General features: G+C 49.4%; 1 protein-coding gene across 2 annotated transcripts in view; it reads left to right on the top strand.

Moving 5' to 3' along the window:
- Positions 1-907: 907 nt before the first annotated feature.
- The window catches only part of Jph2 (junctophilin 2), a 61,630-nt gene continuing 45,800 nt past the window's right edge, over positions 908-16,737 (top strand). For both annotated transcript variants that reach the window (XM_042694602.1, XM_042694603.1), the window contains exon 1: positions 908-1,460. In XM_042694602.1, the coding sequence (XP_042550536.1) occupies positions 1,082-1,460 (379 nt within the window). In that variant the 5' untranslated portion in view covers positions 908-1,081. The remainder of the gene's footprint in view (positions 1,461-16,737) is intronic.

The following is a 16,737-nucleotide window of genomic DNA, read 5'->3' as shown; positions in this document are numbered from 1 at the left end:
TTTTTTTGGCCTGGGCTGGAAGGGGACCTGGAGCGTGCACAAGCTGTGGACCCTACTTTGCAGTACCTTCTAGACTCTGTCGCCAGAACCCCCCACCTCTCTGTGTCTGTGGGCTTGTCCCCCGTTCCTGTTGCTTTAGATCATCAGACTCCTTGGGGCAGGGGATGGCAGAGTCTGCCTGCCCCGTTGGGGGGGGGGGCATGTGAATGGTGGCAGGGCGCCTGACTGAAGTGTGCCAACCTCTTGAATTCTGCTGGTCTTCCCTCCCTTCCCTGCCTGGCTTCCTCTGCCTACAGACCCAGGGGCCTGGGAGGCAGGAGAAAGCACTTACCCGTAGGAAGACAAGGCACCAAGTGGAGAGGGTGTCCCACACGTGGCGGGGCCAGCTTCCTCGCTGGGCCCTCGGCCCTCCCTCCAGCTGCCTGGGTCTGCAGCCACAGCTCGACTTGAAACACCCCTCCCTCCCTCCCGCTCTGGAGGAGGCTGGGCTGGCCAGGGGGTTATTTTGGGAGCAGCTTCTGAGATCCAATGGCCTTGTTAGGGCAACGCTGACCTTTCTGGGGGGGGGGGAGAGGGGGAGGGCAGGGCTGGGGAGGGGCGGGGCAGCGGCGATCACAGCCGCACACCCACACCCACCCGGGTGCAGCAGAAGGGCCCCGCGCAGGAATCCGGCTTGTCTGGGGCTGCTGCCCAGGGACTGCCCTCCCCCACTTTGTAGGACCCCCCCCCCCCTTTCCCTACCCAGTTCACTGTGCTTCTCAAAGAGAGATCATATACTGGGTTTGGGGTTTTATTTTTCCTCCCCCCACACTTGGGCCCCATGGCAGCCAGACTCGGGACGCTTGGTGGGGACTTGGAGGTGCAGCCTTCCTGGGGCTGACTTGGGAAAGGGGAGGGGGGGCAGGCATGGCACCCACCAGCGCCCCCAGCGCTCGCCTGGCTGCCGGGCTCTGTCTGCCTGCACTGACCTGTGGCTTCTGCCCTCCTGGGGCGCGGTGGTGAGTCTGGGGGCCTGCAGAGCCTCGGGGACCCCCGCACCCCCACCCTGCACCCCAAGCTGGAGGACGGGGGCGAGGATGCGATGAGCGGGGGTCGCTTTGACTTTGACGATGGCGGGGCGTACTGCGGGGGCTGGGAGGGGGGCAAGGCGCACGGCCACGGCCTGTGCACCGGCCCCAAGGGCCAGGGCGAGTACTCGGGCTCCTGGAACTTCGGCTTTGAAGTGGCGGGCGTCTACACCTGGCCCAGCGGGAACACCTTCGAGGGCTACTGGAGCCAGGGCAAGAGGCACGGGCTGGGCATAGAGACCAAGGGGCGCTGGCTCTACAAGGGCGAGTGGACGCACGGCTTCAAGGGGCGCTACGGCACGCGGCAGAGCTCCAGCAGCGGCGCCAAGTATGAGGGCACCTGGAACAACGGCCTGCAGGACGGCTATGGCACGGAGACCTATGCGGACGGAGGTGAGGCGGGGCGGGGCGGGGTGCGAGGCTCCCCCTCCCCCGTGGGGACCCCCCGTGGGAAAACGCAGGGCGCTGGCTGTGGGGCCAGGGCGAGCTCCTCTGCGTCTTGGTGCGGTTAGTCCTAGAGAAAGGGGTTCTCTGATCCCGCTGTATAAAGGCACTCCGCACACGCTCAATAAAATGGAGTTGTTTGCATTTGCAGGCTTAGGTACAGACATGGCTGTGGACTAGATACTCAGGTGTCCCAACAGATTTCAGGACTGGTCTCAACTTGGCCATGAGAATTATCTCCAAGCATTATTAGATCATGAAGGGTGCGCTTGGGTTTGTTCACCCACCCATTCACACATCCATTCATCCATCCCTCCATCGGTCCCTCCATCCACCATCCATTCATTCATCCCTCCATCCACCCACCCACTCACTCACCCACTTGTCATCTACCCATTCACTCACCCACTCATCCATCCACCTATTTACCCATGCACTAGCCTATCCATCCATCTATCCACTCATCCACCGGCCCATCCTCTCATTTACCCACCAGCCTACCCAGGCAGCCACCTGTGCACCATGCATTCTTTCATTCCATGAATATTTCAATGAGGCCTCTTCCAATTTGCCAGGCTTCCCACAGAGTGAGATATGCAGTCAGTCTCTGGCTTCAAAGGGAGGAAAAGCAGACCTATAACGCCAGACAGATGGGTGGAGAGAGCAGAGGCAGACCAAAGCATTTAGGGTTGAAGAAGACCGGGAGGGCTTAAGAGGTGATGGCTGAGCTGCGCCTTTGGTGGGAAAGTCTTGTTTGTGAGGGGAAGCTGGGGAGCATTGGGACAGAGGGAGGACTTTGTACAGAGGCTCAGAAGCATGAGCAAGATTGTGGATTAAGAAAACATAGAGGTGTTTTCTGTGGCAAATGGGCCTGGGATTTGACAGTGTATGTACCATTGCCTCTTCTGCTGGGTAGGACTTGGGACATAGCCCTTCTTGGAGCCTCCGTTTCTACATCCACAAAGTGGGGACGGTTTTAGAGCAAAATGTGGTAGGTAGCATGAGGAATCATCCATTACTCAGATGGTAGTGCAAATGCAGTAGTCCCACCCAGACTTTCTTTTTTTTTTTTTTTTGTCAGTTGTGGGGCTTGAACTCTGGGCCTGGGCGCTGTCCCTCAGCTCTTCAGCTCAAGGCAAGCGCTCTACCACTTGAGCTACAGCGCCACTTCTGGTTTTCTGGTGGTTTATTGGAGATAGGAGTCTCACGGTCTCTCCTGCCTGGGCTGGCTTTGAACCGAGATCCTCAGATCTCAGCCTCCTGAGTAGCTAGGATTACAGGCGTGAGCACCAGCGCCCGGCCCCACCCAGACTTTCTGAGTCACACTCTTGGGGCACAGGTCCTGAGAACTGTTGTTAATAAGATCATTAGGCAATATTTTTACATGCCTTAAATATTTGCAAATAGTGCTTTTACTGCCATGGTGGCACATGTCTATAGTCTCAGCTGAGACAGGAGGATCAGTTGGGTCCAGAAGTTGAAGACTGACTTGACCAACATAGTGAGACCTAGCCTAAGAAGGAAGGGAAAAAGAAAAGAAGGGAGAGAAGGAGGAAGGGGAGGAAGGAAGGACAAATAAAAGTATTGGTTTTAATCAAGGGTCAAAAGTAGCTTACTTCCAGGCACCAATGGCTTACACCTGTAAGCAATCCTAGCTACTCAGGAGGCTGAGATCTGATGATCATGGTTGGAAGCCAGCCTGGGCAGGAAAAGGCCATGAGACTCTTAGCTCTAATTAAGCACAGAATGATGGAAGTAGAGGTGTGGCTCAAGTGGTAGAGCACTAGCCTTGAATAAAAGAAGCTCAAGGATAGCACTCAAGCTCTGAGTTCAAACCCAAGACCAGCACCTCCCCCCCAAAAAAGTAGTTTATTCCCTATTTTGTGCAGCTTTTGAACTGCGAGTGGCTTTGCATCTTCAAGTGTTTGAGTCAAAAGAATAATATTTCATGACATATGAATTAATTGTAAGGCCCTATATAACATTATCAGTTTTGTCTGTTGTTCTGCAAAACCTGCAGTATTTACAGAAAATGTTTATTTTCTACTTTTTCTTTTCTTTTTCTTCCTCTCTCTTTCTACCTTCCTTTCTCTCTTTCTTTTTTTCTGTTTTCTTTCTTTCTTTCTTTTTTTTGTTGGTCATGGGGCCTGAACTCTGGGCCTGGGCACTGTCTCTCAGCTCTTCAGCTCAAGGCTAGTGCTCTACCACTTGAGCCACAGCTCCACTTCCAGCTTTTTCTGCTTATGTAGTGCTGAAGAATCGAACCCAGGGCGTCATGTATGCAAAGCAAGCACTCTACCATTGAGCCACTTTCCCAGCCCCTTCCTTCCTTCTTCCTTCCTTCCTTCCTTCCTTCCTTCCTTCCTTCCTTTCTTTCTTTCTTTCCTTCCTCCCTCCCTCCCTCCCTCCCTTTCTCTCTCTCTCTCTCTCTCTCTCTCTCTCTCTCTCTCTCTCTTTCTCTCTCTCAATAGACTCCTGCTAAAGAGTCCAGGCCTCAAACTTTTGATCCTCCTTCCTCAGCCTCCGAAGTGCTGGGATGATAGGCACCTTGCGTCAGCTAGTGGAAGCAAGGATGGACAAGACTAAAGGAGGTGCAGACTGTTCATGTCCAGGCCAGGCTCTGCTCTTAGATGTGTCCAGATGTCAACAAGGCACAGCTAGATAGGACTGGCTGGGACTGAATAGAACGATGGACAAATTCTGGCTCCCCACGTCCTCATTCGGTGGCCTTGAGCCCTTTGCCTCAATTCAGTGTGGCTCAGCTCTGTGAAATGTGTATGGTGGCACTTGTGTTAATCATGGGGACACCGCGGAGACCAAGCCTCAGTTTCCCTCAGGCGCTTGTAAGGTGCAAAGTAGTACGTGCTGGGCATGTGTTGAATATTGCCCCTGATCCTTCTTCTCTCCCTTCAACCTGGGGAAGTAGGGGTATGCCAAGGTCTGGATCGGAGGCACAGGGACGTATTGCTGGCTTGATCTCCTGAAATGTTTAAAGGGAGAAACCCCCATTCATCCTACCGCAAGTTCTAGGGGCTGGAGCAGGGGGCAAGATGAGACCCTCCAGGAGCGCCTGTATATTGGAGAAGACAGAAAGAAACCAGAAAACAACCACATGTATAGTTTGCAGAAGCTGCCTGTGTTTTGGAAAGAAAAATAACTGAGCGGGAAGAGGGTGGCATTTGGATAAAGATGCGGAGGCCTAAAGAGGAAGGTAGAGACTTTCAGGCAGAGAGTATGGTGATGCAAAGGGTCTGGGGCACGGGTGGGAGGATCAGTTAGAACTGTGGGCGTGGCCACATCACCCAGGCTTTGCAGACCATAGGTTTGACCCTAGGTGTGTGTGCCTAGCAGCTCTTGAGGCCAGGTGACCAGAAGACCTGATGCTCTGGTGAACCAGAGGTCCCGACTTCTCCCAAATGGCATGGCCCCATACCCAAGAGGCCCTAGAAACCTCCCAGACTCTCTGGCCCAAGCCACCCGTGATGTGTAGCTCCAAAATTAGATGTGGCCACAGCTTCGGAAAGTCTCTTTAATAAACCTGTCACCAGTCCCCTGAGGGTGTGTTAAGGACTTGCCCTCTGACCTAGCGAGGGGGTGTATGTGGTAGCACTGAGAAGAATGTGGACAAATAAGATCCTGGGATCAGGAGCTGTAGGGAGCTGGGCAGCCCCTGGGTTATGACCCTGCCTTCTGGTGTTACTCTATTTCTCTGAGCCCTCTTTCCTCATTTGTAAAGTGGACCTATCCCAATGTGTTGCTCAAGATTCCTCATGGGATTAATGTGATCACACAATAAAGGCTTATTGCTATTATTACTACAAGCTATTATTCATTCATTCAGTAAATCTGTCTGTACCATCATGAGGTAGCCAGAAGCACACTCCCCTGGAAATGAAAGGAATGGAAGAGTGGAGAATCTAACAGAAAATTGTGCTATGGTACAGTGCTAGGGAGGGGGGGAGGAGGGGGGTCGAGGCAGACAGACAGAGGGGGCTCAGGAAGGAAGAGGCAGGAAGACAACAGAGTTGAGCACAGCGGAAGGCTTCCTGGAGTAGGAGGAGAGCTGATTCCCAAAATCTGTGTAGAGAGAGGCTGGTTACTTTGTCAAAAGACAGGAATCTGGAGCTGGGCACTGGTGGCTCATGCCTGTAATCTTAGCTACTCAGGAGGCTGAGATCTGAGGATTGTGAAACTCTTATCTCCAATAAACCACCAGAAAGCTGGAAGTGGCGCTGTGACTCCGGTGGTAGAGTGCTGGCCTTGAGCTGAAGAGCTGAGGGACAGTGCCCAGGCCCAGAGTTCAAGCCCTACCACCAACAAACAACAACAATAACACAAAAACAAAGACAGAATCTGGGAGTCTGGGGAGTAGGGGGCAGGGGAAGCCAGGAGGTACAAAACTTGCTATTCAACCAGCAGAGAAAGTTGAAACTTGTATCTTATCCCTCAAATTGAGACACACACTCCATATGCCGCCTTACCGGTGGTCAGATGTTACAGGGGACCACCTGCTCTAAACCAAAGAAATGAGGCTGGCGGTGCTGATGCATTAGTTGGGGGATGGGGAGGATGAGAGTTTAGGGAATCAGGTCTTGCATTTTTCAGAAAGACACAGCACAGCACAGAATAAGAACGGGCAAGGTTTTAAGGGGTTTTATTTTCCACCCTTTATTTTTTATTTTTTGTTGGTCGTGGGGCTTGAACTCTGGGCCTGGGCACTGTCCCTCAGCTCTTCCTGCCCAGGCTGGCTTTAAACTGTGATCCTCAGATCTCAGCCTCCTGAGTAGCTAGAATTACAGGAGTGAGCCACTGGCACCCAGCTTTTTCCCCTTTATTTTTCTGTCAATACTGGGACTTGAACTCAGGGCCCAGGTGCTGTCCTTTAGCTTTTTCTTGCGCAGGGATGGTACTCCACCCTTTGAGCCACAGCTCTACTTCTGACTTTATTGTTGGAGATAAGGGTATCATGGATTTTTGTGCCTGGGCTGGGTTTGAATTGCAATCCTCAGATCTCAGCCTCCTGGGTATCTAGGATTACAGGTGTAAACCACCAGCACCTAGCTGGAACTATCAGTATCTCACAGAGAATAAGATAAGCATTTGCTTAGTAGATGATGTGTATGTGTGTGTGGGGGGGTGTCAGTGCAGTTCTTACTGTAGGACTTTGGTCACAAAGTTTGAAAATCCCTGTTTCAAAGGAACTTGACTTGGCATCTTCTTCGAAGCCCTGGGCATTCCCACCTCCACCCACCCTCCCTTTCCCCCATCCCTTGCTTTGGTCTTAGCTTAAGCTTTTCAACACTGGCATGGGAAGGTGTGTTGGGGGGAGATGGGAAAGCACATGGACTGTGGCCTCCCAAACCTAGCTGGAGCCTCTTGTCACCCTCCCCACAGTTATTGCCCTCATTCTTCCCTGGCCATATAAAGCAAAGCTAAAAATAGCTGCTGACTTAAAGCCCCAGCACATACCCTAGTTCTGAAGTAAAACTGAGTACAAGTCTCCACCCCCTGAGACTCCTAGACTCCAGTGTTAGAGGAATCCCTCTGGATCCTTGCTTTCTGCCGCTCTGGACCTGGGCCTCAGGCCACAGAGTACTGTAAAGGTGTGCACACATATGCTCAGGCTACCTGTGTTTTCCTGGGAGGCATTTTCTCAGATAAATACGGTAATTAAAATATGCAGTGGGAAAAAGCCGGGCCTGAGATACATTTTTCCCCATAAAGCTAACAATACGACTAATTATAATAAGAGGTGTGTTTCTTTTGGGTCAAGTTCTTAGTACTTCACATCGGTTATGTTTAAAGCTTCACAGCCTGTGGGTCACTACTCATGATATAAAGATGAGAACACTGAAGCTGATCTTGTATGTATTCTCACTCAAGGGCCTCTGGTTATCGAGAGGCAGAGATGGAACTCTTTAAGAGCCAGTGATAATCAAATACACCTCATGATCAATAATGTTTTGAATAAATGATGTATCACAGCAGCACATGGTTAGTATGGGCAATATAACTTATGGCGCCCAGTACAAAAACAACTGAGGGCTTCCTTTTTCAAAGATTTAAGAATCTCAGGCTGATATGAGCAGAGCATGAAGTTAAATGCCGGTCCCTGTGCACCTGCATAGGCCGAACATTTCTGGAGTTCATCTGGATTGTAAATAGAAGCAGCACGTACCGCTCACTGAGTTTTCACTGCTTACCAGGCTCGGTGCCAAGAATCTCACATCTGTTGTATTATTTAGGCTTCTCATCTACTACACTGGGAACTTTTAAAGTTTTCTGATGGCAATTCCATTATGATATATGTGTGTGTGTGTGTGTGAGAGAGAGAGAGAGAGAGAGAGAGAGAAAGAGAGAGAGAGAGAGGGAGAGAGAGAGAGTGTGTGTGTGTGTGTGTGTGTGTGTGTGCTGGGTGTGGTGGTACAAGCCTGTAATCTTAGCATTTAGGAGGCAGAGCCAGGATTGAGAGAATGAGGCTAGCTTGAGCTATACAAGGAGACCCTGTCTCAAAAATTAACCTGCCCCCAACCTCCTGATGATGATTTTCACACTGTAATCCTGCACTACACGCTCAACAACAACAACAAAAAAAGAAAATAGAAACAAACCATCCGGAATTAGTATTTCCCTTCCTATGTGCATTGCCAGCTACTTTCTCTCTTGTTCTGTCTTGCTGAGAGAATTAACTGACACACTGATGTATGGAAAGCTCTTAGAACAAAATCTGGCTTGTGTGATTGCTTGTGTGAGTCTGTCTTGTGCTCTCACTGTTGGTTTTACACACTGAAAAGATGAGATATTTATGTTTATCTTTGACCACTGGGGCCAAAACTCAAGTGTCTGCACTCAGGCTCCAGATCACGTTTTCCTTTCCAAAGCGTACAACTTAAGTTCGCTTTGGTCCAATGGACCCTGAACACAGAAGAAAGGCACTTGCAGTCTTTGTAGGGATGTGCTTGTAGAAAATGAACTTCCATATTCACACATTCCCTTATATACCTTCCCCAGAGGGAATATCTTTTCTCCTCCTGATCTATTTGGTCTTTTTAGCCAATAGAACACCACTTTCATTACCGTAGCTTTATAGTAAGTAGGCTTGTTTTTTTAAATTTGTTTGCTTATGGAGACAGAGTCTTATGTAGCCCAGGCTGGCCTCAAACTATTGATCCTTCTGAGTTCTGGGATCATAGGCATGAATTACCTGTCTTATAAACAAGTCTTAAAATCAGAGTAAATAACCCAATCTGGCTCTACTGGTTCAGGATTCTATTACTGCATGTAGGTCACTTCCATTTCCATATACATGATAAAAAGGCAGCACACCAGCTTCTAAAAAATAATAATAATAAAAATCCTGCTAGGGTTATGACTGCAATTGGGTTAGACTAATAGATGCGTGTGGAAGAATCAGCATCTTAGCCACGGTGAATTTTCCCGAGCATGGACGTGACGTATGTCCTACTGTACTCATTTCACTCCGCTGTGCTTTGGCATTTCCAGTGAATTGCACCTCTTTTTGTTTTGTCAGTCATGGGGCTTGAACTCTGGACCTGGGCACTGTCCCTCAGCTTTTCAGCTCAAAGCTAGCACTCTCCCACTTGAGCCACAGTGCCACTTCCAGCCTTTTCTATTTATGTGGTGCTGAGGAATCGAACCCAGGGCCTCATGCATGCTAGGCAAGCGCTCTACCAATGAGTCATATTCCCATGTTCTTTCCCTGTCTCCCTAAGGGGGAATTCATTCTGAATGGCTTGAATCATTGGTATCCTTCTCTTTGGGACATTTAGTGTTTTGCATACAAATTTCAGCTTCCAACTTTGGAGCAGTGATTCACTTGGCGCTGCCTTGCCACCTGCCGGGGCTGATAGAACCCTTGCCAGTGTGAACTTATTTCCAGTGTAGAATCAGCATAATTTAACCTCATCTTGAAAATCGCCTGTCCCAGTTCACAGCCAGGGGTCAGCGCGACGCCGGCTGGGTGCTGCTGTCTCAGCAGCTTCTCAGCATACTCGGGGGACCCCGAAGAAGGCGAACAGCCTCTCCGTGAGACAGGAAAGCGGACACAGTCTTTCCGCTCTGTGGCCTTATTGCTGTGATTCATGTGTCCTGTTAAAGCAAGAATCCCCATAGACCTGCCGGGTCCAAGGCAGGCCCTCGGGATTTAGGGAGCTTGCTTGTTTCCAGGGCCTGCTAATTCTGGGCCCTGGGCAGCTGTTCCTTGGGAGCAGCAATTGCCTGCCTCACCCTTGTGAGGAATGTCCAGTCTCATTTTCTGAGTGGCCCCAGCTGAGAGCATGGGACTGAGGGGGACAGGGGTGCTTCCTGCAATAGACCAGAGGACTGTCCTCATTCCCTTCTGTCCTTTCCCAAGCTGGGGGTACAGGATCACTGGGCAGCCAGTAGTGCTCTCCTTGCTCATGTGTGACTCCCTGCTGGGCAATTGTGAGCACCTTGTACATGCAGGTGTTCAAGTTCACACCAGCTGGCCATGGCTGCCAATGGACAGATGGACACCACAGAGCGGGGTTTACACCAGGCTTGGGTTAGCAGGACACAGACAGTGTGCACCTTTCAGGGGACATATCGAGGACATGACATCTCTAGAATGTTCTGTCACAAAGGCTCGGAGGCAGGTGTTGTGTGCAGGGCTGTATAGGCCATTGTAAGACTGAGAAAAATAGGGACTGTAAAGTGACCGGATGGGAAGTCGACACTTGGTGGTTGACAGCTTGCCTAGCAGGTATGTGCAAGGCCCTGGATTCGATCCCTAGCACCACAAAAGCAAAACCACGAAGCTGGATACTGATAACTCAAGTTGGTTTCATGGGATTCTTTTAGCTTCTTATATTGAGAAGAGACTGTTTGGAGCTTGGGTGGGGCAGTACTGAGGCTCCCTGTAATGAATGATACAGGTGAGAGAGGATGATGGCATGAGTCACTGTCTTATAACAGCCAAGGTGTGTTTTGAAAGAAGATAGGTTTTGCTCAAAGACTGAGACACAAGAATTCAAGGATGGTTCGAGGTTTCACCTAAGCCACAGAAGCAAAATCAAGAATTGAGGCTGGGCACCATTGACTCATGCCTGTAGTTCTAGCTACTCAGGGGGCTGAGCTCTGAGGATTGTGGTTTGAAGTCAGCTGGGGCAGGAAAGTTCATGAGACTCTTTATCTCCAATTAAGCACCAGAAAACCAGAAGTGGAGCTGTGGCTCAAAGTAGAAGAGTGCTAGCTTTGAGCATAAAAGCCTAGGGACAGTGTGAGTTCAAGCTCCATGACCAACAAATAAAAAAGAAAAAAAAAAAAAGTTGAGTAGGGATACCACGGTGAGAGATGTTGAACTTGCCTGTTGGCTTGAGAATGGTGAGCTGGTCTGTGCCCAGGTAGGGTGAGCTTCCTGAACTCAGATCCTTTTGCCTTGACCAATTTTGCCTCTACACACCCAACTGGTCCTGCTTTTAGAGGCCTCAGGGCTGCTGGCTGCCCTCATGCTACTGAGTAGACCCAGGCCTGGCCAAGGGGCTTCCACCCAGGCCTCAGGCCCCAGCTGTCAGCACCTAGATGATGTCGCCTGGTTAATCCCAGGCTTCGTGTGTGAGCTGTGGGGTGGCATCCGGGGCAGCAGTCCTGGATGTGTGTGGGGCGGGGGGAGCCCTGCAAGCTAAGGGTGACTTGTCATCTGTGTCTGCAACTTAACCCTGCTCCCAAATGCTGCCAGCAACTTGGCTTTGGGCTGTCTGTTGGTGATCCCAGGAAACTAGAGCCTTGAAGGCTTTGATAGACAGCAGCATTTGGGAGCCAGGGAGTGGCTTTGATGCCAACCCTGCAGGGGAGCCAGAGAGCAAGGCCTTGGGACTGTTGAGGGGGCGGGAGGGTGGGGAGAGAAGTCATGCAGTCCCAACACTCAGTATAGGCAGACCCATCTTCCCTCCATCCTTGGGAAGCAATCTAATACATGTTAAGAGAATAATATTTGGCAAGTATTTATAGAGTACCTACTATGCATGTACTCTCAGAGATGGAGTGGTAGCGTGCTGAATGACTAACCTCTTGGTCCACTTGTTATATGTCACATATCTACAACTGGAAGGCAGAGGACAGGGAGGCAGAGACAGAGTTCTTTTCTCCTAGAATCTCATGTGCTTGGATTTTTCACAATGATCACAGATAACTCTTGCCATTTTTAAAGTGCTCCTTCTTCAACACAAAAATATTTATATGTAGAAATAATAAGAAGCATGTTTTGTCTGTTAAGCAAACAAAACAACTCAGGGAGTTTTCCTAGAATGTAGGCTCAGAATCCCCAGTGCTCTCATGCATGTCCTTCCCACTCTGAGCAGTTAGCTTTTCAAGGAAAAGGAAAGTGAGATGGGACATCTGTTCTTTACTCCCAACTGAGCTACTTCCTGGCTGTGTGGCTTTGGGCAGCTCCTTTGATCTCTCTGAGCCTAAGATTTCCCTTTGCATTGTGTGGGGAGCCTGAACCATACTTTTCCTTAAAGGGAAGTTGATTTTTCTCTTGTGTGTAGCACTAACTTACTGATGTAGTGAGGGGAAATGGCAGGGCTATCTCAGGTCTCAGTATCATGTATCATAATTGATTAGCAATGTCTGGTGGACACAGGATGGGAAAGAGGTGGCCTGTGTGTCAGAAAACTTGTTGCCTTGTCCAAGATATCCTCAAGTTCCACTCCAGCTTTTCAGCTGTCTGTGTGACACATTTGTAGAGATTAGGAACCCCGTAGCCTGTATTAAATATGGGGTACTAGAGCTGGCTTCTACTGCTTCATGAGAACCTCTGGTTACATTTTCAGGAGCTTTTCAAACTAACTGCTTGTTCTCAGAGAACTGGACCAGGCAGGGTGAGGGTATAGCCAGGTGGAAATGGACGAAGGTTGCGAATCCAGGTTTGTTTGTGTTTCCTGAAGAGCTGGTTCGCCAGTGTACCATTGAATATTGTGCTAAGATCAAATGCGCTTCTCACCCAAACTTAGGGTGACCAACCTTCTCCATTTGCCTGGGGCTGCCCTGCTATTAGCTCTAAAAGTGCCACATCCAAGAAGCCCTTGAGCCTCAGACCAGGTGGGACTCCACAATATCCTTTGCTGTGGGGTGATGGAAACCCACATTTGTGAAGAGCCAGCCATCTCTGCTAATAAACCACACAATGCTTCAGCAGCCCTGCTAGGGAAGCCTGCCACACTTACTTCAAATGGAGAGGAGAGAGTCAGAGAGCGCTTGTCCAAAACCATGTCTTCCTTCCTTCCTTCCTCCTTCCTTCCTTCCTTCCTTCCTTCCTTCCTTCCTTCCTTCCTTCTTTCCTTCCTTCCTTCTTTCCTCTTTCCCTCCCTCCCTGCCTCTTTCCCTTCCTCTCTCCCTCTCTCCCTCCCTCTCCTTCCTTCCTTCCTTCCTTCCTTCCTTCCTTCCTTCCTTCCTTCCTTCCTTCCTTCCTTCCTTCCTGTGTCTGTGGAGTCCCTTTTCTGTGTTGTGTTGAAAGCTGGGGTGCTGGCTGTGCTGGACAAAGCTGAATGGCCCCTCCTTACACAATCCTGTGTTCTAACACCAGAGACCTGCCTCTGACAATCATTCAAAGTAATTTGTAAGCTGATAACAAGAGGACATGGCCAGGTTTCTGGAGGAAATGAGGTTTACATCGAGATTTGAAGGATGGATGGGAGTTGGCTGGGTAAGGAGGGACCATGCGAGGACAGGCAGAGGGAACAGTAAATGTGAAGGCTTGGGAGTGGGAGCAGAGCACGCTGTGTTCCAGAAAGGAGGAGGGGTGAGGGAGATGGGGCTGGGAGTCTAGGTGGAGCCCAGGTTCTGAGCTCCTCATGGGTCGCTTATCCTTAGGATGGATTGTGGGCTCTGGGGTGTACCCTCAGGACCCGGTCCTCATTGTCTCATAATTGCCAGGGTTGCTGAGGGCTTCTAGCAAAGCAGCGCCTGGCAGTGATGGGAGCCGCCTCTGTTGTAGCTAGTGATGACTGAACACTGGTAAGCAAAGACGTGGCCCTGGTGCTATGGTGCTGGACACCTCTGAAGAACTTCTATGGCTCAGCCCAATCCGGCTTCCTTCCTCCCTCACACACATCCTTCCTAAGGCCCCCTCCTCTCCTCTCTGCACACATCAAGGAGCGACACCTCAAGGCACTACGGAGTCATTGCAGATTTTTATTTTTTGTTTGGTTTTGGTGATCCTGGGGCTTGAACTCAGGGCTGTCCCAGAGATTTTTTTGTTTTGTTTTGTTGCATAAGGCTAGCATTCTACCCCTTGAGGCCCAGCTCCATTTCCAGCTTTTTGGTGATTAATGAGCAATAAGGATCCCATAGACTTTCCTGCCCAGGTTGGCTTTGAACCACGATCCTCAGAACTCAGCTTCCTGAGTAGCAAGAATCATTTCAGTTTTTTTTTTAAATTGTGAAAATACCATACAGAGGGGTTACGATTACATGGGCAAGATAACAAGTACATTTCTTATCAATCATTGTTGCCTCCTCCTTTGTTTCCCTTTCCCATCCCTTCCCATGCCCTCCCCCAGCTCCCCTACCTGATCTCCCCCCCCCCCCCCCCCCCCGCCAAGTTGTAAAGTTTGTTTTTCTACATAACGACTTATACATTTCATTGTTGCAATGGGTTCACCTGTATCCCCATTTAAACCATTTGTTTTTTCCCTTCCTCTCCACAAATTATACCAACATTAAATACAGTGAAAGCAGGGGTTATACCGTGGAGGAGGGCATTTCAGGGTTTTAAGAGCTTTAAAGTGAGCCTTTGAAATGCACATCTGATAAAGATGATCATGGCAACAGGATTGCTGATCCAGTCAGCCAGGAGCAATGGCTATGGCGGGACTAAATGTACATATGGAGATGAGGGACCTATGAACACTGAGCCCCGAGTAGTTCCCCAAACTCGTGCAATCTTGATCCGTTTTTGCTGCCTTCAAAGCCATCTCAACTCCAGCTGGACGCTGGTGGTTCATGCTTGTAATCCTAGCTATTCAGAAAATTGAGATCTAAGGATTGTGGCTCGAAGCCAGGCCAGGCAGGAAAGTCTTTGAGACTCTTATCTCAAAAAACCGGAAGTAGAGCTGTGGCTCAAGTGGCATCCTTGAGTGACAAAGCTCAGGGACAGTGCCCAGACCCTGAGTTCAAGCTCTAGTATTGGCACTCATGTCTCAACTCTGACTTGCTTCTGTGGGATGCTGAGACTAAAGATGGGTCAGAGCCAAGACTGGATGGGTTCCTCCTACTCAAGAGCAGCAACATGGTGTCTGTTCATGGGCATGTCTGTTCACCAGAGTGCGCATGCCTGCTACCCTGCTCTGACCTTGGCGGGTTTGGACAAGAACCACTGACCCCTGGACTCTGGGCTCACTGCATACCTGCCCCAGTCCATCCTTAAACCCTGTCTGAAATCTGTTCATGGCCTGTCCTGGGATCTGGTGATATATCCTAGTGCCGTGTGGGAAGACTTGGGGAAGATCGGGATGGCTGCTGGAAGAGCCAAGAGGCAAACCAGGAAGCAGGAGGAGGAAGTGATGATGAGAGTTTCAAGCATGGACAGTGGCCTCCTGACTGAAGGAGGTAGCGTTAAAGCGGGGCTGGGGAGGATTTAGGGAAATGGTGAAGGGGCTGGACTGGGAGGTGGAGGTAGGAGGCCTCCTAGCAAAGCCTGGGGTCTAGTTCCCTTCTCTCTCTCTCTCTCTCTCTCCACTTGTTTTCCCACAGTTACTGGTGGTCCAGCCTCAGACCACTGCCTAGAAGTAAGAAGTTGTAGCTGGGGTGGCAATCCTACTCATTCCATAGAAGGAGGCCAGGGCCCAGGTCTGGCCCTTAGGTCTCTAGGTGACCAAATTACCCAGGCTTCCCTTGGGCTTCCAAGAGCGCTGAGCTTTCTTCAGAGCTGAGGTTTGGGTGAGAAGTCCACATGTTGAACTTCTCAGATTCTTAGGCCTAGGGACGCAGCTGTGACTGCCAAAAACTGCCACTCTGTGTCCTCATTGGCAAGTCCTTGAGATTCTTACTGTCAGTGTTGCCAGCTAGAATTAAAATGACAATACCTGTATCAGCTAAGACATATTGTTTTGGAGCTGGAGGCTTGATTTTGGTGGTACAGTGCCTATCTAGCTATAAGTCCTGAGTTCAAAACCTAGTACTAAAAAAAAATGTACTTTTTGGTCTGCAGAAAACAGAAAACTCCAACTCTAAATGACTTAAACTAGTACTTTTCAGTAGAAATATAATGTGTCATGTATTTAAATTTAAATTTTTATGGTAGCCACATTTTAAAAGGTGAAAACAAATTTGTTCTGGTCCTGAGCCACAGCTCCATTGCTGGCTTTTTGGTAGTTAATTGGAGGTAAGAGTCTCATGGACTTTCCTGCCCAGGCTGGCTTTGACCTGTGATCCTCAGATCTCATCCTCCTGAGTAGCTAGGATGACACAGATGAGCCACGGGTGTGTCTAGCTAAAAGGTGAAAATAATTTTAGCATTTTCTCTTTTTTTATTGTGAAAATACCATTCAGAGGGGTTACAATTACATGAGCAAGATAATGAGTACATTTCTTATCAAGCATTGTTGCCTCCTCCTTTGTTTACCCTTCCCATCCCTTCCCATCTCCCCCCTCCCCCCGTAGTATTATTTTTGTAGATCATTATTGGCAGCTTGAGGTCATCTTGAGCAAAAACTTAGTGAGACTCCCATCACAAATAAAGAAGGTGTGATTGTGAACTCAGGTGATCCCAGATGCCTAGGAAACATAAATAGGAGGATCATTGTTCAAGGTTGGCTCTAGGTAAACACACAAGATCCTAACTGGAGAAAATAACTGATTTGTGGCACAAATGGGATAGTGCCTACCTAATAAACTCAAAGCCCAGAGTTTAAACTTCAGTACTGCTAAAAAAATCCATTTATCAAGCTATTTCACTGAGAGATGTTCAATCAGTGAGGCATTTTCTGTGGCCTGCCAGCTAAGTCTGATATATACGAAGGGAATAGCTATAAATTTTTCTAGCAGGAATGGAGCAGGCTGGTCACTTTCAACCTGGCTTTCAGGTTAGAATCATCTGAGGTGCTTCTGTTAGTCAGCTTTGTGGTAATGGTGATGGTGGTACCCATGTGGTTCCCAGGGCCTCACGTATGGTAGACAAACACTTTGCTTGCCCTACTCCTATTCATTAGCTTTTCATTGCTCTAATGAAGTTCTTGACACGGGC

Source organism: Dipodomys spectabilis, unplaced genomic scaffold (assembly GCF_019054845.1).
Source record: "Dipodomys spectabilis isolate Male_0828 unplaced genomic scaffold, ASM1905484v1 ptg000175l, whole genome shotgun sequence".
Lineage (NCBI taxonomy): Eukaryota > Metazoa > Chordata > Mammalia > Rodentia > Heteromyidae > Dipodomys > Dipodomys spectabilis.
Note: the sequence above shows the minus strand (reverse complement) of the source record. Positions and strands in the feature narration are given on the sequence as shown.